This window comes from Engraulis encrasicolus, chromosome 2 (genome assembly GCF_034702125.1).
Source record: "Engraulis encrasicolus isolate BLACKSEA-1 chromosome 2, IST_EnEncr_1.0, whole genome shotgun sequence".
In the NCBI taxonomy this organism is placed as follows: domain Eukaryota; kingdom Metazoa; phylum Chordata; class Actinopteri; order Clupeiformes; family Engraulidae; genus Engraulis; species Engraulis encrasicolus.
This window is the reverse complement of record NC_085858.1, coordinates 39,835,528-39,858,027: the sequence shown is the minus strand read 5'-3', so window position 1 is coordinate 39,858,027 and position 22,500 is coordinate 39,835,528. Positions and strand designations below refer to the sequence as shown.

Here is a 22,500-nt window from a genome sequence, read left to right as displayed (position 1 = left end):
TGTCATTGGCATTCACGCTGGCACCGCTGCCGCCGCCTCTGCTGCTCGTGCTGGTGGACAGCGGAGCCGAGAAGCCCAGGCATGCTGCCGCCGCCTCCTCCGCTTCGCGTCGCTCCCCCTCGGGCGTCAGTCGCCCCTCCACCACCCCCACCCCCATCCCGGTGGTCGTCTCCCCCTCGGCCCCCCCCTGGCAGCTCTCCAGGCTGTCCCCGTCTCCCTCCCCCGGCTGGGACAGGGCCGAGCTGTACATGGACTCGCCCAGCGGCCGGCTGGTGTCGAAGCAGTCGGGCAGGATGATGATGTAGTCCTCGGAGGAGGCGGAGGAGGTCCGCGAGCGCGGCTCCTTGCACTCCTCCATCTCCTGCTCCGACGTGTCTCGGAGCTCCTGTCCTCCCTCCACCTCCTCCACCTCTTCCTCCTCCTCCTGCTGCTGATGGCTCTGTTCGTCCACCTCCTTCTCTTCTCTTTCCTCCTCTTTGCTCTTCCTCTTCTTGTCGCCAGTCTTCTCCTCCCTTCGTACCTCGTGGCTCGGGTCCACGGTGATGCTCTCCACTCTGTCCGATTCCAGGCACTCACCTGATTGGGAGTAAATTGGGAATAAATTGAACAGGACAGCAGGATTATTCAAAATAAAGAGAACAGGACAGCACTCCAAGTTATGCATTTCGGGCAATAAAATACACAACTTGGAGTGATGTCCTGTCCTTTTTATTCTTGTATAATTCTTAAGGAATGAGCACCCAGTTGCTTTTTACTTTGGGTGAGTTGAGCGCGTTATACCACTTTGAGTAAATTAGGAATCTAATACATATGGAGCAAAATGCCTGGAAATACATTAAAGATTGAAGTTTTTGGAAGAAAATTCAGAGACATACCCAGAGGTACAGAACACAGTTTAATGTTTGCTAAAACAATTCAATTGGGTTTCAATTTAGAAAGCCTAAAGTACTTCAGTCAAATCTAGCAATTTGTCCAAATCTAGCAATAATGAACTTAATCATCTGATCTAATGGCTCTCTTAAGGAACAGTAAACACAATGCTTGACAACGTCAATGGGGCAATGGACTGTGGCAAGTTCCAAGTTCCAAAAGCAGCATATAGTGAGGCGGCTGTGTGTGTGTGTGTGTGTGTGTGTGTGTGTGTGTGTGTGTGTGTGTGTGTGTGTGTGTGTGTGTGTGTGTGTGTGTGTGTGTGTGTGTGTTTAGAGGAGACAAAGACAGAGAGGCAGAGTGAAGAAAGTAAAGGTGTGTGTGTGTGCAAGCCAGCAAAGAGACAGAAATAGTAAAACAAAGAGCCAGCAAGTGTGTTGTAGGTGTTTGAGTGTGTGTGTGTGTGTGTGTGTGTGTGTGTGTGTGTGTGTGTGTGTGTGTGTGTGTGTGTGTGTGTGTGTGTGTGTGTGTGTGTGTGTGTGTGTGTGTGTGTGTGTATGTGTGAGAGAAAGTGTGTGAATGTGATAAAAAAGAAAAGAATGAAAAGAAAAGGTAAGGAGAGAGTAATGTGTGTGCTGTGCACGTTGTCCCGTGTGTGTGTGTGTGTGTGTGTGTGTGTGTGTGTGTGTGTGTGTGTGTGTGTGTGTGTGTCTGTTGTACACACCGTCCCTGTGTGTGGGTGTCTGTGTGCTGTGCACATTGTCCGTGTGTGTGTGCTGTGCACTACGTATGTGTGTGTGTGTGTGTGTGTGTTGTACACATTGTGTGAGTGCCTGCTTGCGTGCGTGTGTGTGTGGCCCTTTGCTGTGTGTGTTGAGTTGGTTGTTGTTATTCACCTGCTGTGGGCTGCTCTGTCTGCACTGCCGCAGGATGCGGATGCGGGTGTGGGTGAGGGGGGGCAGCAGAGGTCAGCAGCACCATGGCCTCTGGAAGCTTCTGCTGCGGCACCTGCACCACTCTCCTCTCACTCAGGGAGGCCGAGCCTTGCACCGCAGGACGCACCACTAACAACACACACGCACACGCACACACACACACACGCGCACACACACACGCGCACACACACAGACACACACACACACACACACACACACACACACACACACACACACACACACACACACACACACACACACAGACACACACACACACACACACACAGTATTAACAAGCAGAAAGGTTAACTAGTTAGTTAACCACAGACGCTTCTCAACGAATTAGCATATTATAAAGAAGTCCATTCAGGACATCGAGCCTTTCACTGCCTGACGCACCCCTAACACAAGACAAACACAGTGTCCCTGATTTTGAACTACAGGTCCAGCTCAATGAATCAGCATATTGTGAAGTAGTTCCTATTGTACATTTCACATTCATTGTACATTCTTTTATTACTCACTTCAGTGTGAAGGCAGGGAGCCTTGCAAGGGCGGCCGCAACAACAATAAAAGAGACGCACAGAGATATAGGTGGAGGGTGAAAAGGTTTGTTTATAAAACTACACAGCCTTTTGGCGCAGGGTACCTGTATATATAAACAAGATCAACATATGAAAAAAGCCTCCAAAAAAACCTCCAAAAAAGGTTGTGGAGCGACAGAGGTTTCGGAGTCACGTGGCACATGGCAGGTGACTAAAAATATGTTCATAACTACAGGTCTTCTCAGTGAATTAGTAGCAGGTCCTCTCAATAAATTAGTAGCAGGTCCTCTCAATAAATTAGTAGCAGGTCCTCTCAGTAAATTAGCATATTGTGAAAAAGTTTACTGATTTATTTTTTGGTTCAGTGTGAAAGCAGGGAGACTGAGGTGCTGTTTATACATACCTGGGTATTTTGATAAACGAACATTTTTCTTCTCTATGCTAAGCGAAATATTTTCGTTCACATCAAAAGGCAAACGCATAAATATGCTGTCATAAATACGTTAAGCCTGTGCGCCGTAAGTAGAGTGCCATTCAAGTCTCCGTTTATCTCTGTTTATATACAAACGCTAACCGGAGATTTTAAAAAATCTCCACTTTTGCCAGAGTTTTTTTGGAGCTTCGTTTATAGAGGGAAAACCTTCATTTGTATGTGAACGAAAGGCACAACAGAAGGGGAAGGTCTTCTTATATCAAAATACCCGGGTATGTATGAACTGCACCTGAGCCTTGCCCTGATGGCCACCACTACACTATCAACGGGAGACCCATTCAGTAGATATGGATAGAGCAGGGTTTCCCAAACTGGGGTACGTGCACCCCTGGGGGTGCGCGGCCTGCTACAAGGGAGTGTGCGAGCTGAAATGAGCAATGGCAGATATGTGTGTTTTTATACATCCTTTATGAAAATTAAGTAGTTTTTAATTGTATGGTATACTGTATGCTTGAAGAAACATCAAGTCTATTGGAAATGAGAATTCCTAATGACTCTGCATAATGTGCAGTGAAGCCATATTTGAGCGGCCATCAACACAACAAAACATTTGCTTAGGGGGTGCGCGAACCACATTAAAATGTACAAGTAAAAAAGTTTGGGAACCACTGGGATAGAGGAACACAGTATATAAAAGCACACATCTCTCTGGTGTTGGTAGATAAAACCATACAGCTCTCTAGCCTGGGTACTTATGTGCGCTGTACATAAAAAAAGATGTTGCTGCTTTTAAGCTACACGCATATCTCAATGAATCAGCATATTGTGGAGAAACTTTAATTCATTTCAGTGCAGTGTGAAATGCAAAGGAAGGGCAGACCCAAGTACTGAGGGCAAAAGCATGAATTTACTTTTCATAAGGCTGACAATTCTATATTAAAAATCCCTTTTATTAACAGTCTGGTGCCATTTGCTGACGCATCAATTTTCAGGGACTTTCATAAGCTGTAATTATCATCAAAATGAAAGGAAACCAAGTGCTTGTGTGTACAGCGTCAAGGCAATATACGAGTGTCTAACTTTTCTGAGTTGAATTAATGAAATACATTTTCTTCCGCTAATATTGGAATTCAGAGATGTGACTCTTGTAAATGCCTGAGTGGGCTTCCTGTGTGTGTGTGTGTGTGTGTGTGTGTGTGTGTGTGTGTGTGTGTGTGTGTGTGTGTGTGTGTGTGTGTGTGTGTGTGTGTGTGTGTGTGTGTATACGTCAGTGGTGTGTCCTCATGTGTACAGGGTATGCAAGAGCAGAGGCGCGTCCGGTCGTGTGTGTGTGTGTGTGTGTGTGTGTGTGTGTGTGTGTGTGTGTGTGTGTGTGTGTGTGTGTGCGCGTGTCCTCACGTTTGCTGGGTATGCTAGAGCAGAGGCACATCTGGTTGTGTGTGTGTGTGTGTGTGTGTGTGTGTGTGTGTGTGCGTGTCCTCACGTTTGCTGGGTATGCTCGAGCAGAGGCGCATCCGGTCGTGTGTGTGTGCGTGTGTGCATGTGTGTGTGTGTGTGTGTGTTGTGCATGTCCTCACGTTTGCTGGGTATGCTGGAGCAGAGGCGCGTGCGGTCGGGGGCCTCCTCCAGTGTGAGTGAGCGGATGACGGTGTCACAGGTGAACTGCGGCCCGCTGATGGCCTCCTCCCCGCCCTCCTCCTGGGCCGGCACCAGCTTCACATCCCCAGCCTGGCCCACATCTACACGACACAAGATACAGGAAAAAAATAATGAATGCATGAATAAATTAAAGACATTTTTTTGGGGGGGGTCTTTTTTTTACTTTTATTTTACAATAGGACAGTGAAGGTGGTGACAGGAAGTGAGTGGGGAGAGAGAGACGGGGAAGGGCCGGCAAAGGAGCCGGGCCGGGAATCGAACCCGTGTCAGCCGCATGGTAGATGAGTGCCCTATCGCTTGGCCATGGCAGGGCCGAATGCATGAATTAATTAATCACCATTTCACACTAAGTAAGGGTGTAAGCCCGAAGCATTTGTGGGGCGATTAAAAAGTACAAAATAAATCTGCAGATTGCATCTTTATTCATTCATTTTTCATGTTGGAGTTAATTTATTGACCAAGTTAAGCACCCAGTGTAGTGTATTAGAAGGTGTTAAGCGTGCTTCCTGATCTTTTCACATCTACAGGACACAGTCCGGAAGCTATTTGAACTTGCTCCGACGTCTGCCCATCCAGTACATGCAATGTAGCGCTCTGTCATCTATACCACTCGCCTCCAAAAGAGTTGTCGCCTATCCATCTCTTTTAGTCAGCCTGCCAAGCCCCAAAAATATATGAGTGATTCTAAGATTTCCCTACGCTTTTGGCAAAAGCAAAATGTCAATTATCAGTATTTTTTTTTAACTAAATGACCTACATGTTTACATAGTGTATATATTTAAGTTTCCAAACAAACAAATTGCCAAGCTTAATCTTAAATCATTTGATAAATACTCTAATGAAAGCGAACATTTGCTTCATTATTTTGTCAACAGTGTTATGGGCAAATACTATGTCATTTCAAACATATATAAAAATACTACAGAGTTGAAACAATATATGTTTGAAAGTGCTTATGTCCCTTAGCAGTAATGTTGTCATTAATCTGTGCAACTGATATAGAAAATGTGATTGTTGAGCTTCATAAGTAGGATTTTATGAGTCAGTGTGATACAGACTGACACATTTTTCATCATAAATCCCTGTAACGTCTGATTTGAATATAGTCACCCTCCTTACACAAGACTTCCTTCTCCAGAGATAATCCCTAGTGTATGTTCATAGGATTTTTCCAACACATAAGGGATCAATAGCACAAAAACACTTTCAAAACAGTCAACGGTGTAACTCAACTGTGTTACGGTCAACAGTGCAGGGGAACAAGTCGGCACTTTTTTAGGAGAAAAAAACAGAGCAGACAAACCCATCTCCCTAGAACACAAATTATTTTGTTTGTTTGTCTGTAAATATGGATATAAATTGGCAAAAACATACTCCTCCTCAACTGTCATCAGTGTTGCCAGATTGGGCTGGTTCCCGCCCAATTGGGCTGCTTAGGATGGCCGTGTGCAGGTAAAAATGGCATCTATCAGAAAAACCTTCCCACTGCCTGATAAATCAATAGAATTGGGCGGGTTTTTAGGGCGGATTTTGATTATTTTTTGGGCTGGAAATCATCAGCCTCATCTGGCAACCCTGACTGTCATACTTAATTGTAACACCATTGACGGTAACACCGTTGACATTTCAGCCATTTTTATGGTGTTGTGCTAACTGAGGACCTCAGAAGTTCCACCACAACACCTTAATCAATTCATGTATCTGTATGCTTTATCTGTGTTTTTCTACATGTGATTTCTAATTCAGATTCTTATGAATATGTTGATAACACTGTTGACAGGCAATTTTCCCGCTATGAGAACATGAAAAAGAATGGATTAAATTATGGAAGGATGGAACTCAAAATTTACCAAAAAGTCTTCCCGTATCCTGCCAAAGAGGTTATGACATCACGTGATGTTATTCGTATGGCCTAAGACCAAACCATTACTGATTTATGGAGGAGGTTTCAGACCGTGACACGGTTAACACAGTTTTCGTGGACACACACAAAATGGCAAATTTCATGTATAATGGAAAGGACAGTGGTCTTTCTGACAGTTTTGTCATATTGTGGTGATTACTGTGAATCAACATTTGCAATCGTCTTGGGCAAAACAAGTTTCTTTACATGCTAATATGAAGACTGAATCTGACATTTGGAAAACAGGACGGCATGAAAACGCCCAAAACCAGTATTAAATATTCATTCTTGCTGAGGGAAATAATGCTATGTCTACACTTTCTGTATTATATGAAAGATAAATGTTTTCTAATGTCCAAAACATCATTGGATGCAGTTAATAGTTAATGGAATTGCCAAATAAAATCCACGGACTTAAAAGTGTAGGCGAATTAGAGAATCACTCACATGTTTGATGGCATTTTCTGTTAAAAGTTCGCAACCATGCCAGAAGTTATCAGCATGGGCTAAGGTTTCAGAATCACCTGGTTGCCAACACAGAACTTGACCTTTAAGGTCAAATATCAAGGTCAAAAGGTCAACCACGGTCAAATAACAGTGTTATTTAGTTAAAATTTGTTAAAAAGATGTTGAAAGTGGGCAACCATGCCAGAAGTCATCAGCATGGACTAAGGATTCAGAATCAACTTGTTGCCAACACGGAACTTGACCTTTAGGGTCAAATTTAAAGGTCAAAAGGTCAAAAACAATGTATTTTCTGATTAGTCTATTTTGGGAACTGTATATTCATGGAATTCTTTTTTGAAATGTAAGCAACCATGCTAGATGGTATCAGCATGGACTAAGGTTTCAGAATCACCTGGTTGCCAACATGGAACTTGACCTTTAAGGTCAAATTTGAATGTCAAAAACAATGCATTTTCTGGTTTGCCTTTTTTGGAGGGGGGCTTCATATGCATGGAATTCTTTTTCAAAAGTTGACAATCATGCTGGAAGTTATCAGCATGGACTAAGGTTTCATGGTCCATGGTTGCCAGCATGGAACCTGACCTTTAAGGTCAAATTTGAAGGTCAAAAGGTCAACCGGGGTAAAAAAAAAAAAAGTTTTTTTTTTTTGTGTGATGTGCTTTCATAAAATACAAGTTGTTTGCATGATGTATTGAATAATAAGTACCTGGCGGAGATATTTCATATTATTTAAATCATTTTAGGTGAGTGAAAGTATTGGAACAAATAATCGTAAAGAAAATAAAACACTGTTTTGATGAGGTTTCTCCCGAAGCGGACAGCGTTGTCAAAAGTTGCATTTGGGGTTTTCTGAGAGTGGACGGTGGAAATGGTCGCGAGAGTCACACTTCACCTATACTGTAAGTATCAGATGACTCTGGACAGTTATTAATTAACCTTTTAATTCTACTTAGAGCCCCTTTAAACCCAAGTCTTCAGTGAACAACAAAAACAAGGAAATTTGCCTTTCTGTTCCAATACTTTAGGGGACTGTATATTTAGAAGTTATATAGTCTTTATTATTAGGGTATGAGTGAAAGTGATTATTGCAAATTGTCAATAACAAGAATGTAATTGATCATATTTTTTCTTTACTTCAATAATAATTAAAACAATAATTAAAATGCAAATGTGATGTCAGTACATACTGGATATTTATGTATTTAAAGGAACTATTGTGTAATCCAGATCATGTTCTATCCCTACGGCGTTTAAACATTCTACATTTTAATCACATGCAGGTATACAGGGCTGTCCATTCCTCAGGCAACTGCAGGCATGTATTGCCCACCTGGTTCTACAACCACATCTTATCAGTCCTAAGCTACTATGTGGAACTGGAGGTTTCCTTTACCACACAGCCATCAAGTGTTGGTCTACAACTTTCCAACCACCTGTCTCCTCAGTGTCTTTGTTAATATGTATACTTTGTCAGACTGAGGCCGTACATTTGCCTGCTGATTTGCTTATGCAAGATGCAATCCATATGCATCACTTGGTGGTAACATATCAATTGCCTTTTTGTCTTCTGAAAATAGTCGATCAATACCCAAAGATAAGCATGGTACTTTATACAGGTGACACAAAAATTCAGGCCTCGGAAATCTTACTGTAGGTTATTTCCTAACCATGATATGACATAGCAAATCAGCAAGTATCCTTCATTGCTATAACCATTTGAAACACATCAGAAATAACTGAAGTCATTATTTTTTCTATGGAAAGAAGCAAATTCGCTGGTGAGCCAAGGCATATCCCATTTCATACCAGCAGCTTAATGTGCTTCACAAAGAAGAATTAAGTAATTGAGATGACCAGAATGAAAATTTTGAAAATAAGTTAATTTTATGCTAATGAGCTATGATGAATGTCTAAGGATGACAGGCCAGAGCCCCACCATGATAAGCCAAATCAAAAATTGAATTATAGGCCTACTAATTATTCAATATACAGTACCATGCAAACAACTATTTTATGAAAGCACATCACCAAAAAACTGATTTTTTATTGATCTCGGTTGACCTTTTGACCTTGATCTTAGAGGTCAAGTTCCATATGGTAACCAGGTGATTCTGAAACCTTAGTCCATGCTGATGTGTTCTAGCATGGTGGCCAACTTTTGATAATTCCATGGATATAAAGATCACCAAAAAAGACTAACCAGAAAATACATTGTTTTTGACCTTCATATTTGACCTTAAAGGTCAATTCTCTCTTGGCAACCAGGTGATTCTGAAACCGTAGTCCATGCTGATAACTTCTAGCATGGTTACTAACTTTTGAAAAAGATTTCCACGAACACAGTCCCCCAAAAAGTCAAACCTTAAAATACATAGTGTTTGACCTTTTTAACCTTCAAATTTGACCCTAAAGCTCAAATTCCGTGTTGGCAACAAGTTGATTCTGAATCCTTAGTCCATGCTGATGACTTCTGGCATGGTTGCCCACTTTTAACATCTTTTTTTAACATTTTGTAAGTAAATAACATATTGGTACTGTTATTTGACCGTGTTTGACCTTTTGACCTTCAGATTTGACCCTAAAGGTCAAGTTCCATGTTGGCAACCAGGTGATTCTGAAACTTTAGCCCATGCTGATAACTTCTGGCATGGTTGCCAACTTTTGAAAAATAATTCCATGAATATACAGTTCCCAACAAAGACTAGCAAGAAAATACCCTGTTTTTGACCTTTTGGCCTTCAAATTTGACCCTAAAGGTCAAGTTCAGTGTTGAACAAGTTGATTCTGAATCCTTAGTCCGTGCTGATGGCTTCTGGAATTGTTGCCCACTTTTAACAACTTTGTAACAATTTTTAACTAAATAACACTGTTATTTGACCGTGGTTGACCTCTTGACCTTCATATTTGACCTTAAAGGTCAAGTTCCGTGTTGGCAACCAGGTGATTCTGAAACCTTAGCCCATGCTGATAACTTCTGGCATGGTTGCCAACTTTTAACAAAAAATGCCATCAAAAGTTTATTTAAGCACCTTAGCTGCTGATGGCAGGCTGACTATTTGGAATAACAGCTAATAACCTGACTTTCAATTAATCAGTTGGCTTCAGAAGTCACTCATATGAAAGCTACAACCCTCTGGAATGAAAATGAATGTACAAAAATAAATTTCATGCACCAAAGAAAGATTGACCCTTTATTGAACACAGACAGGGCAGATTTTGACAAGACAAAAGTTTTGTCGCCTATCGAACATAATGTGTAAATGAGCAGATGAGTCTCTTCAAAACACTTCAAATACGCAGATCGGGTGTCATACTTAATCACTGATTCACTCACACCTCTCCAGAAAATCAACTTTGTTCTTAGGTGTATGTTTAGGGTCATTGTAATCATGGAAAGCAACACAATGAAAATCAATGGAGTTCAATGAGAGATGGTGACATATTTGCTATTCGTAGAGCAATACGTTTTTAACTTCATGATGTAATCAATGATAAAAGCCCTCACACACCAGCAGCATGCATGCAGCTCCACATAAGAGCTGTATCCCTCCCATGTTTGACTTTAGGCACCATATATTTTTTTCCAAATTCTTCATCTTTAACACCAAAGAAGTCTCTCCCACTGTCCTGTCTCAAAAAAAGCCAGTCAAGAGTATGTCAGGCCTAATTCTAACAAAAATAAAGGCTAATGGGACTCATACTCTGAAGTCAAGATCCCAAGATCAACCATTTTAGAACTGATAGCATCAAAACTATATATGGTGTTGGAGATGAAAAATATGAAAAAAGAGAAATGGTGCATAAAGTGAAACATGGTACAGATACAGCTCTTATGTGGAGCTGCATGCATGCTGCAGGTGTTTGAGGGCTTTTATCATTGATTAAATCATGAAGTTAAACATGTATTGCTCTACGAATAGCGAATATGTCACCATCTCTCATTGAACTCCATTGATTTTCATTGTGTTGCTTTCCATGATTACAATGACCCTAAACATACACCTAAGGCCAAAGTTGATTTTCTGGAGAGGTGAGAGTGATTAAGTGATTAAGTATGACACCCAATCTGCGTATTTGAAGTGTTTTGAAGTGACTTATCTGCTCATTTACACATTATGTTCGATAGGCGACAAAACTTTTGTCTTGTGAAAATCTGCCCTGTCTGTGTTGAATAAAGGGTCAATCTTTCTTTGGTGCATGAAATTTATTTTTGTACATACATTTTCATTCGGGAGGGTTGTAGCTTTCATATGAGTGACTTCTGAAGCCAAGTGATTAATTGAAAGTCAGGTTATTAGCTGTTATTCCAAACAGATGGATAGGCGACAACTCTTTTGGAGGCGAGTGTATGTATGTACGCACTTAACTTTAATATGCTCTTTGCATAACACACAAAACTGAATGGTGAACAATGACTACTGGGTGCTGTCTACTGCTCACTGTCCTTGTCCCTCTACCCATAGCTGTCTGTCCTTTATGCATGTGCTTTGCTGTTGTGTTTTTTTCTGCACGTCTTTGTCTTTGACGTCGGGGATGTGCCAATACAAATTCCTCTCACCTATCTTGGCAAGGCACTTAACGTATAGAATCTTGATCTTTATGTTCTGACAATATTGCTGGTAAAATCTTTTATAACACGCACGCACGCACACACAGCATACAAGCATATAACACAGCTATAAATGCCATGATAAATCGCAAGCCATCAAATGATATCCAAGGTGTGAAACATCTTTATGTAAGTGTTGTAGTATTAAAAAATAACATGTCCGTTAGTTATTTATGTCTTATCGCTTTGTTTCACATTTGTATCATAAAAAAACTTATGAACACCTGAGTGTTGTTGGTACATGTCTGGAATTCAGTTCTTTCTAATAATTCTTGAATAATAAAACCTTTATTACCCATATACACAGAGTCAATCAAGGATGGTAGCCAAGGCATAAAATATGTGACTGTTAGCACATTCATTTAAATCGTCCTCTTTATCCGTCTTCATCTCAATCCTAGCGCACGTTAAACAGGTGTATTTATCTTGGCACCCAGGTGTAAATAGCAAAAAATGCTATGTAAATAGCAAAAATGCTATGTACACCCAGATCTCACTAGGGTGTCACTAGAAGTTCTATTTACATCCAGGTCACTATACGTATATCCAGCTTATGGGGTCAATTGAACATTGTTGGGGGAAATAGAAATGGCTGCTATTTAAGGCAGCAGTGTGTGCTATGGGAGTGAACATTTTGAACTCATACATAATCCCTTTTTGCAGAGACTCTATTATAACTTAATTTTTGCCACAATTTTAATTATCAAGTCTTAATCTGTTACTTAAAACTCTCAGCATTGTCAAAGCAATGTTGTTAAGATGTAGTTAGTCTTTTCCGTCTTTTCAGCAGAGCGTGAACAGGCCCAACGACAGGCCCATCTGCACAAGGAGGCTAAAGGCCTTACCCATAATGCTTTTCACGCCTTGGGCCTCCACCTCTTCCTGGATTAGGGCGAGGGAGGGTTTCTCTTGCAGCGGACCCTCATGTGGCAGAGGTGACATGCATGGAGTCATGTCTGCAAAGCATGGCAAACAGAAGACAATAGTCTGGGTTTCATACAGGAGTACTGTATGTATCACCATGGTGGGGAAATGTCAAAATTGGACTATTAACAACAGCTACCAGTGTTCGCTCGCGGGTGTATATCTCCAAATCTGGTTACATTCCAAACCTATGTAGTTTACTTCACTAAAGATTGAGTTGTTAAAAGAGCCCATGAGAAGGCACTACCTGGGTTCACCTAGGCTAAATAAAAACAGCAAAACTAAGTCCACCAGTGTGCGGTGATCCTTCTTCTTTACTATGGATTACTGATGACTGCACTTCACCAGCACCTGGAACCTGGCTGTGCATAGGAGTTCCAGATCTTTGAAGGCACTACCTGGATTCGTATTAGTAGACCATGGTTTTTTGTGTGTGGGTGTGGTCTTTTTGATTTTATTTATGATAGGACAGTGAAGGTGGTGACAGGAAGCGAGTGGGGAGAAAGAGACGGGGAACGGCCGGCAAAGGACCCGGGCCGAGAATCGAACCCGTGTCAGCCACATTGGAAGACGAGAGCCCTATTGTTTGGCCGTGGCAGTGCCAGACCATGTATTTGTATGTGTAGATAACAGGCTCTATTGTAAATGGGTGTGCAGAACTACTTCTGGGTAAAGTAAATCAGGTTCATCACTTAGCCACATATGTAATATAATGCCATGATGATGGAATGCAATACCCCTCTTATAACAATACAGTAAATATGCAAATGAACACACTGTAGTAAGCTTAGTGACTTTAGAGAGCAATTGGCTTCAGTACCTGCTGGAGTGTTGTTTGGTACACTCTCGAGTTCCTGGACAATGTTTATATCTAGAAGTTCGAAAGACAACAAATCCTAGAAAAAAAATAAAAATAAAATAAAAAAGCAAATCAGCAAATAATGCATGCAATGCATGGCAACATGTAGTATGCAATATGCAATCAAATTATTTAAATCTTCTTTCAATACACGAGGAAATCAACTGCAAAAATAACAATAATAGCAAAAATAAATTAGATGAAGCCCATATCTGTAGCGCATTATGAGCGCATTTATAACAACTTATAATGCACATCATAATGAATCATAGTGCATTATGGCATTTATAATGTATTATAAGCGCCTTCACTGCCTGTAGTTTATAACCATTCACAAACACTCAAAACACAGTAAGATTTATAATGCATTATAAGCTAGATTTATAGGTATTCATTACTGTTGATATACTCCATCATGAAGCGTTATGAGTGTAGTCATAATGCACTATGATTATGATGTGCATTATAAGTTGTTATAAATGTGCTCATAATGCACTTTAGTTATGGGCTTCATAGAAAGTGTTACCTAAATTGCCATAAAACCCCTCCAGATAAGTTCATGACCATGAAGTGAGGAGGGTAGTGTACCTGAGCAGTGAGCAGGTCAACAGAGGGGATGTAAAACTCCCGATCGGAGTCCTCCACAGACATCAGCACCCTGGAGCTGGGGCAGCCCTTATCGCCCTTCTCCGGAGACCGGGCAGCTTTGTCCTGCTGAAAAGGGGCAGATAAGAGAGAGAGAGAGAGAGAGAGAGAGAGACAGAGAGAGAGAGAGAGAGAGGGAGAGGCATCCATTATTACAGAGTTATCATGCTGTGAGCAAGACAGAGAGAGAGAGAGAGAGAGAGAGAGAGAGAGAGAGAGAGAGAGAGAGATCCATTATTACAGAGTTATCATGCTGTGAGCAAGACAGAGGGGGAGAGAGAGAGAGCGAAAGAGAAAGAAAAGAAGAAAGAGAGAGAAATAGTATGTGTGTATGTGTGTGTGCGCGCGCATGTGTGTGTGTGTGTGTACTGAGAGAGAGAGAGAGAGAGAGAGAGAGAGAGAGAGAGAGAGAGAGAGAGAGAGAGAGAGAGAGCAGTACGCTGACATCCATTACTGCCTTGTCCTGCTGTGGTGGATGCTGAAGGAAATGGAGTAAAAACACTATTTTATGGCAGTGTGTTGGTGTTTACAGTGCACACTGCAGATATTTATCTCCAGCCCTGATCTACAGTAAATTACATTTTTTTTTTACAACAGAGCAGTACATTCCAAATACGTCACTTTTACACACTTACAGTGTGAAATCAAGTGTGACCAAAAAAGCTGTCGTGTATTTTTCTGCCTTTGAACGTAACAAGTAAGTAAGTTGTGTATGTATTGGATGATTAAATACTGTACATAAAATGGCACCTTGAGGGAACGAGCCGAGCAATTAAGCTGTGCAAAACTCTCTGTGCCGCGCGGACGTGTCTTTCAACTCCTCTGACAGCCTGTTTGTCATTACATCATTAAACTGTAGGGGGTGGTGGACCACATTCGAGCTGTTGTTTTTTTGTGGAGGGAAAAAAATGACTGCAGCAAAATCAAGATGATAAGGAGGAGAGAAGCAGCAGAAAATTAACATGTTTTTTTTCTGCCAAAATTGATTTTGGATGCTCTCCCAAATGATTTTAACCTTCAGCAGGAGTGCTCCTCCAAATGAGGATGATTAGGACAGAGGTCCAAGCAGTCCCAGCTCTCTGCTAGTTTCCTGGGTATCAACATCCCCATGTTTTGCCTCATAACCCTCCCTATGCACAGTCTCTTCTCACTGGTCACCATCTACGGTCCCCTCCAGCAGATCTGAAGGAGCTTCTGTCGCAATTTCACACCTACTGAACCAAAGAGAATCGCCTGCTGTAAACAAGGTCTAGTACAAGCTCTAAATCTGAATTAAACAGTTGCTGAGGGACAAGCATTCCCAAGCAAAGCTTGATCGTGCAAAATGATTCCTATTTGTTGGTGCATCATCCTGTGTTACTGTGCTGCTGTGTTGTTAGGATATGAATATGGAATAAAGCACTATACGGTACACTCCATCTGCAGATGAGCAGAATTTTATTTCATCAACTGTGTTCCCGGTGCAGGCAGATGGAGTATACTATATAGTGCCTTTTCCATCAGATTCAGGAGTGAATCAAAACTTAAAGTGCATTATGTTGTAGAGTCTGCTTGGTTTTCCATCAACAGGATGATTCTAACGAAATACAAACCCCAACTCCGATGAAGTTGGGACGTTTGGTAAACAGTGAATAAAATCAAAATGCTATCATTTTCAAAACATTCAATCTATTCATTAGATGGAGAATAGTGAAAAGACAACATATTAAGTGTTAAAACCGAGAAAAAATATTGTTTTGGGGGACATATGTACTCATTTCTAATTTGATAAATCCAACACGTCTCAAAAGAGTTGGGACGGGGATCAGTGAAATTTAGTAAACATCCAAATAAGATAAAACAACAAAGAAGAACATTTCAAAATGAATTGTACTGACGGACAATATACGTGTCCAGGTATAAGATCATCACAGAGAGGCTGAGTCACTCAGAATTTAAGATGCAAAGGGAATAATAACCATAGTTATTACATACATTTTTGAATTCCCTTTGATTTACCACGATTGAGTGTATATAAGACATATTTTTGTTAATAAAATCATTGTATAGGTTCATGACATCATGAAATATATATTGGCTGTAGTCTCACTCTAATTCCTGGAGTGCTAGAGCTATTGAAAATTGACCATATTAAGAATGCTTAATGCGTGCAAATGATACAGGGGTGTAACATTCTCCTAAGCACCTGAGCTCACTTGAAATAGACCCAGAAGACATGGGAAACTGTCCTTTGCTTACAGAAGTCAGCAGAAGTTGTAGAAGTCCATTCTTTTCGACAATAATAGAGCATGGCACATCCTGTGCTACAGTGAAAATGGACCATCCAACTTGTGTTAGTGCTAGCTTCAAAAGTCAGCCTCCATGATGGCATGCGGGTGCAGCAGTGCATTGGTTAAGATGTTCTCACTCATCTGTAGAGATAAATACAGTGCTGAATGGTATACAGTGCCCTCCATTATTATTGGCACCCCTGGTTGAGATGTGTTTTTTAGCTTCCAATTATTATTATTTTTCTCTAAATAATATGGGACCTTAATAGAAAAAAAGAGAAAAATCCAACCTTCAATACAAGTGCATTTATTCAGTGGGGAAAAAATCCCACATAAAGAAATAATTATTTGACATCAAATAATGTGTGTCACAATTATTAGCACCCCTGTTGTTAATATTTTGTACAACCCCCTTTTGCCAACAAAAAAAGCACCTAATCTTCTCCTATAATGTTTCACAAGATGGGAAAAGACAGAAAGAGGGATCTTCAGCCATTCCTCTTTGCAGAATCTCTCTAAATCATCCAGAGACCTGGGCCTCTGTACTCTCCTCTTCAGCTCACCCCACAGGTTCTGGGGTTGAGGTCTGGGGACTGAGATGGCCATGGGAGGAGCTTGATTTTGTGTCTGGTTAACCATTTCTGTGTAGATTTGGCCATATGTTTAGGGTCATTGTCTTGCTGAAAGACCCAGTGACGACCCATCTTCAGCTTTTTGGCAGAGGGCAACAGATTTTGATTTAAAATGTCGTGGTATTTCAAAGCATTCATGATGCCATGCACCCTAACAAGCTTCCCAGGGCCTTTGGAAGCGAAACAGCCCCACAGCATCACTGACCCACCCCCATACTTCACAGTGGGTATGAGGTGCTTTTCAGCATGCGCATCTTTCGTGGCACGCCAGACCCACTTAGAGTGTTTGTTGCCAAAAAGCTCAATCTTGGTTTCATCTGACCAAAGCACACGGTCCCAGTTGAAGCCCCAATACCGCTGGGCGAACTCCAGACGTTTGCGTTTATGATTGTGGGTGAGGAAAGGTTGTCTCCGTGCATGCCTCCCAAACAGCTTGTTGGCGTGTAGACAGCGCCTGATGGTTGATTTGGAGACTTTGTGACCCCAGGATGCTACCATTTGTTGTAATTCTGTAACAGTGAGCTTTGGAGATATTTTGATTTCTCTTACCATCCTCCTCACTGTGCGTGGTGGCAAAATAAACTTGGGTCCTCGTCCAGGCTTGTTTACCACTGTTCCAGTTGTTTTGAACTTCTTAATTATTCCTCTCACAGTAGATATGGGCAGCTGCAGTTGAGTGGCAATCTTCTTGTAGCCTCTGCCTGACCTGTGAAGGTCGACGCACATCTGCCTCACTTGTATGCTGTGTTCCTTTGTCTTTCCCATGTTTAAGAGTGGATAAGAGAAATGGCCTCGGTGTCACGTCATATTTATACCCCAGGGAAACAGGAAGTGATGAATTACTAATTAAATGTTCCTACATACTTTGGTAAACTTTGTAAACTACTGTAGAAATGACAGAAATGCTTCAATTATATTTATTTCCTGGGAATTGTTAAGGGTGCCAATAATTGTGGAACAGGTGATTTAATGAAAAATAATTATTTTTTAGTCAGGGATTTTTTTTATTTTCCTGCAATTCATTTGAGTTGAAGGCTACATTTTCCTAAAATTTTCAGTGTGACAGTATTCTTCTGCAATAAACACTGAATTTATTTTAAGGCTTTTAACACATCTCAACCAGGGGTGCCAATAATTATGGAGGGCACTGTAAATGGGTTTTAAACAGCATGAAAAGCCACTCATGCATTATATTTTGAAGGGAGATCTTCGATTACTGCCACATAGTAAGGTCAAATTGCATTCTCTACTATGTTTTAACAGTTTGGCTCCATCATAAGGACCAGCAGGTGATAAAATGGTGGGTTTTTGGTCAAGACCTGTCACACTGTAAGCACTACAGAAAGGAAAACATTGCAAAACATGACAAGGAATACACCCACCATTTAAGCTGGTGAAATCATATCCAAGATAGGAATTAACACTGTTTTTTATATAAAATCATCTCATCGGTTAATGTATTTAACTGTTAAGTGTTGTCTTTTGTTTTGTTTTTAGTCTTCCTCGACATTTGCTGCCATTTATTGTCCCCGTCCCAACTCTTTTGAGACGTGTTGGATTTATCAAATTAGAAATGAGTACATATGTCCCCCAAAACAATATTTTTTCTCGGTTTTAACACTTAATATGTTGTCTTTTCACTATTCTCCATCTAATGAATAGATTGAATGTTTTGAAAATGATAGCATTTTGATTTTATTCACTGTTTACCAAACGTCCCAACTTCATCGGAGTTGGGGTTTGTAAAAGAATGTCACATATACAGTATATGTGTAGTGCTAAGTAAGATCAGCTAGTTCAGTGAGTGGTTCATCTGGAGCAACTAGTATGTGGGAGGCTGTTGAACTCTTTGAACCTGTCATGTCTGCATCCACCACTGAGCCTCTGTTTTGGTTCTCCCTGCTTGCCTCTCCCTTTGAACCCCTTTTAACTCACTTGATGCCAATGATGCTTAAGCACGTCATTTCGGATCTTAACGTTCAGTACCAATGATGCTTAAACGCATCAATTCTGTTGTTTTTATGGTGTGTTGTTGACATAGTCATAGAATTCATTTTTCTGTGGCTGTTGAAAAAAAAACCATAATGCCCCGTGTACATCAAGCGCTACCAACGCGACCCAGGTAGCTGGTGTGGTTGAAGAAGTTTCGCCATGAATTAGTTTTATTCGCTCTGGACGTTGCACTGACATGTTTGATTCAGCTAATCACATAACGGCTCAGTCTTGACAGCCTAGGACATTCCTCGATATGAACGTTCCAATTGGTTTTCGCCGAACCGCGTCATAGCGAATTCGCTTAAGATTAGCTTGAGTTTAATCGTCAAAATTCGCCCTGAACGCTCAAGAAGCTTCGCTCCTGGCGAATTCGCTCTGGTAGCTTATTTGCCTTCCCTCCATAGAGAAACAATGACTTCCGCCGCGCAGGTCGCTTAGTTCGCCTTCGATGTACACGGGGCATAATGCAGAGAATGCCCTGGCACTGTTGAGTTGTATGATTCCAAAATGGCTGTCATCATCCAATGAGTTAAGTCCTCCCCAATCGGTTGCTCTTACCTGCGGAGTGACGCAGGGGGACACGAGCAGGCCGTCCACGTTCACGGCAGTGGTGGCGTCGCAGGGGTCGACCACGATGCTGCACAGGACGCGCGGGCCGAACTGCTCCCCGGCGTGCGCCAGGCGCCAGTGCGACGTGTAGGAGCCCTCCAGCGAGGGGGCGCTCAGGGCCACGCTCACCACGCCCACCTGGCCCGGCTGCAGCGACGGCACGGGCACCTCGCGCCAGCGGTCACCCGAGCCCACCGCCAGGTTACCCCACATGAACTTCAACTGGAGATGGAGAGAGGGGGAGGGGGAGGGGGAGAGAGAGAGAGAGAGAGAGAGAGAGAGAGAGAGAGAGAGAGAGCGAGAGAGAGAGAGAGAGAGAGAGAGCGGGAGAGAGAGAGAGAGAGAGAGAGAGAGAGAGAGAGAGAGAGAGAGAGAGAGAGAGAGAGAGAGAGACAGATAGGGGCACAGAGACAGAAGGAGAAACAGTCATATGCTGTACTGTCTCATACGTGTGGACAAAGGAGTAAGGGGATGGATGAGAGGGTTGTATGTACTCTATATACATGTACTGTATGTTGAATGGGTGGCTAAGTGTGCATGTGTGTGTGTGTGTGTATGTGTTTTGTGTAAGTTTGTTAAGCTTTATAATCATTACCTTGGTATCGGAGTTCCAGCTCACCCTCCCGGTGTTCTTCATCTTCCAGTACTTGATGAACTTGATGCCCGGGCGCAGGCGTGTTCCCTCGGGCAGGTTTTCATCCAAAAGCAGGGCGGTCATGGCGGGCACTGCCAGAGGACAAGGACGCTTGGGCCGCCTGTATGCCCAGAAACATGACAGATGACAAAGTGAAAATGAAAGAAACTGAAAGTCATGAGGGCGATGTGGCGGAGCGTGCTAAGCCCCCCACATTTGGGCTTTCAATATGCCCACGGGGACCCCGTTTCAAGTCCGGCGGAGGTAATTTCCCAACCCAACCCCATCTCTCTCTCACAATTGTTTCCTGTCTCCTCTCATACTGTCCTGTCGTAATAAAGGCCAAAAAGCCCCCTAAAAAAATACCTTTACATAAAAAAGAAAGGAACTGAAAGTCCCATTGTCTTTGTGACACAGCACATAGTGTGAATTTGTATATAGTCTACCTCATTCATGCAAGGGGACAGACAGTCCAACAAGCATCCCAAGGGAACACATGGAAAGGACATGACAAATTTCCGTACTTAAACACGTCACAGTAATCACAGTGTCCATTTTGTGTGTGAGATGGTCCACGTTTATGTCACTCTCCATGCTGCCATTACTGCTGCCGGCAGTTGTGCAAATTCACCATCCTCAAGTCATTGTAAGAGACAAGGGCTCTTCCGAATTCTGGGTTTGCTTGTTGTGGTCTGCCCCCAAGTGGAGACATTCAGTATTGTACATTATGGCTGTGGTTGCTCTAGTTTCCCAATTTTCTTGATAACACAAGAAAACACAGCACAACATAATAATAACCAGTGCAGTTGCTGGACCAAAATATTTTCACTGAATATAAATAACACATGTCTTGCACACTAATAAATACACCAAAACATGAATTTACTTTACATGGCACATCAAACATATCCTAATAAGTGTGTTTAACTAAAAAGCTTTTTTTTACCTCTTGTTAGTAAACCAACACTGGCTACAATTAATGTTGTACTTTTTGGGCCTATACTACAAAGCTGGTTCAGGTGTAAACCAGGTTAAGTTGAAGAGGTACATCCTCTAATAGAAGAGCCTGGAGTAAGAAAATGATCACTCCAGGCTCTTCTATTAGATGATTTACCTGTTAACTTAACCTGGTTTAGTACTGAACCAGCTTTGCAGTATAGGCCCATAATCACATATGTATTTCTTCGTAAGTGACAGATGAAAGTAAACCTCCTTGGTAAACAGGCCTTACTCTGGGCTGTTGACTTGCGTGGCCCTGGGCTGCAGCAGCACGGGGGAGGAGCTACCGTCTCCCACGGTGCTCCACTGCAGGCCCCGCCTCTCCATCCTCAGCTGCTTCCTGATCTCCTTCACCTCCGCCTTCAGCTGACGCTTCTCCGCCTTCAGACGCTGCTTCTCCGCCTTGCGGAAACTACGGTCGCCGCGACGATAGAACCTAAGCAAAACATTATGGAGCACCTTATTGTAAAGTTTTAGACTTACTTATTTACTTACTTACCCACATAGACCTATTTACATTTTTTTTTTTTAAATCTGCCATTTTATATTTTGTCTTAATCCCATATTTACATTGTTCTGTTTTCATCATTATTTGTAAAGCACATTGGGTTGCCTTACTGTGTATGAAATGGGCTATATAAATAAACCTGACTTGACTTGACTTATGGATGGGAGGGTGGGTAAATCAAAGGTTGTACATCATAACATGGATTTTTACACTATGTCAGTAGAAATAGCTTGAAAGTGAGGGTATGGAGTACTTTTTGTACTTTCCCAATGCGGGTGCTCTTCTTGAAGGGGCGGCTACAGTATGTGATGGAGTGTCACCATTACAGCAGAAGATAAGCTTTGACAGCCGTTCCAAACAGCCTGACTCTTTGGCAGTGCACTTAGAGTGCTTGTTTGGCACCCCAAAAAAAATGGATTTGAGGCCCGGTGAGGTGACTGCTATCATTCTTTGCTACATCCAGACTGCTGTGCTCTGCTCGATTCTAAAAATGCACATTTAAATTGTTTTGGAGTTGTCGGTCTTATGCATTTCACACACTTTGTATATTTTTTGTGGCTCTATTATATTTTCAGTGGCTTTCTCCCAATCAATTCTGTATTCTGCACTGTTCCATAGTTTAAGGGTTAGGTATGTGCAGCTGAAGTATGCATTTCATATTTAACATACACTTAGCAAAGATAAAGTGTCATTCTTCCCCACAGAAATGGTGTTGAAAACCTACACTACAAGCAAGACACTCATTGAACCACTGTCATTGTGCTTCTGGTGCTACTTTGCTGATCTATAGCTGTAAATATTCAATATTGAGTCATTCCCTTCGGTATATTTTAGTGAAAGATCCACACTAAATGTGTGCAACCATTTATATACAAGTTCAATAAGCAGAGACTGATGGAGCATTCAAGAAACTCACTACCCCACTGACAGCCAGACACAAACAGTCATTTATCACGATAGGCTCTGTCACTCTGAATCATCTATTTCAGACTGAAGAGATGAA

The 22,500-nt window shown here is 41.8% G+C and overlaps 1 protein-coding gene across 3 annotated transcripts in view; it reads right to left on the bottom strand.

Annotated features, from left to right (window-relative positions):
• The window catches only part of LOC134438795 (next to BRCA1 gene 1 protein-like), a 35,208-nt gene that overhangs the window by 5,612 nt on the left and 7,096 nt on the right, over positions 1 to 22,500 (bottom strand). Inside the window, exons 9-17 of one of the 3 annotated variants that reach the window (XM_063188460.1) lie at positions 21,222 to 21,425; positions 19,952 to 20,111; positions 19,306 to 19,578; positions 13,794 to 13,919; positions 13,167 to 13,242; positions 12,268 to 12,378; positions 4,361 to 4,522; positions 1,767 to 1,934; positions 1 to 576 (exon numbers count right to left, since the gene is read on the bottom strand). The exon at positions 1 to 576 is cut by the window's left edge and continues 82 nt beyond it. In XM_063188460.1, coding sequence (XP_063044530.1) covers positions 1 to 576; positions 1,767 to 1,934; positions 4,361 to 4,522; positions 12,268 to 12,378; positions 13,167 to 13,242; positions 13,794 to 13,919; positions 19,306 to 19,578; positions 19,952 to 20,111; positions 21,222 to 21,425 — 1,856 coding nt within the window. The remainder of the gene's footprint in view (positions 577 to 1,766; positions 1,935 to 4,360; positions 4,523 to 12,267; positions 12,379 to 13,166; positions 13,243 to 13,793; positions 13,920 to 19,305; positions 19,579 to 19,951; positions 20,112 to 21,221; positions 21,426 to 22,500) is intronic. The other 2 variants (XM_063188465.1, XM_063188474.1) reach the window with 2 other exon arrangements.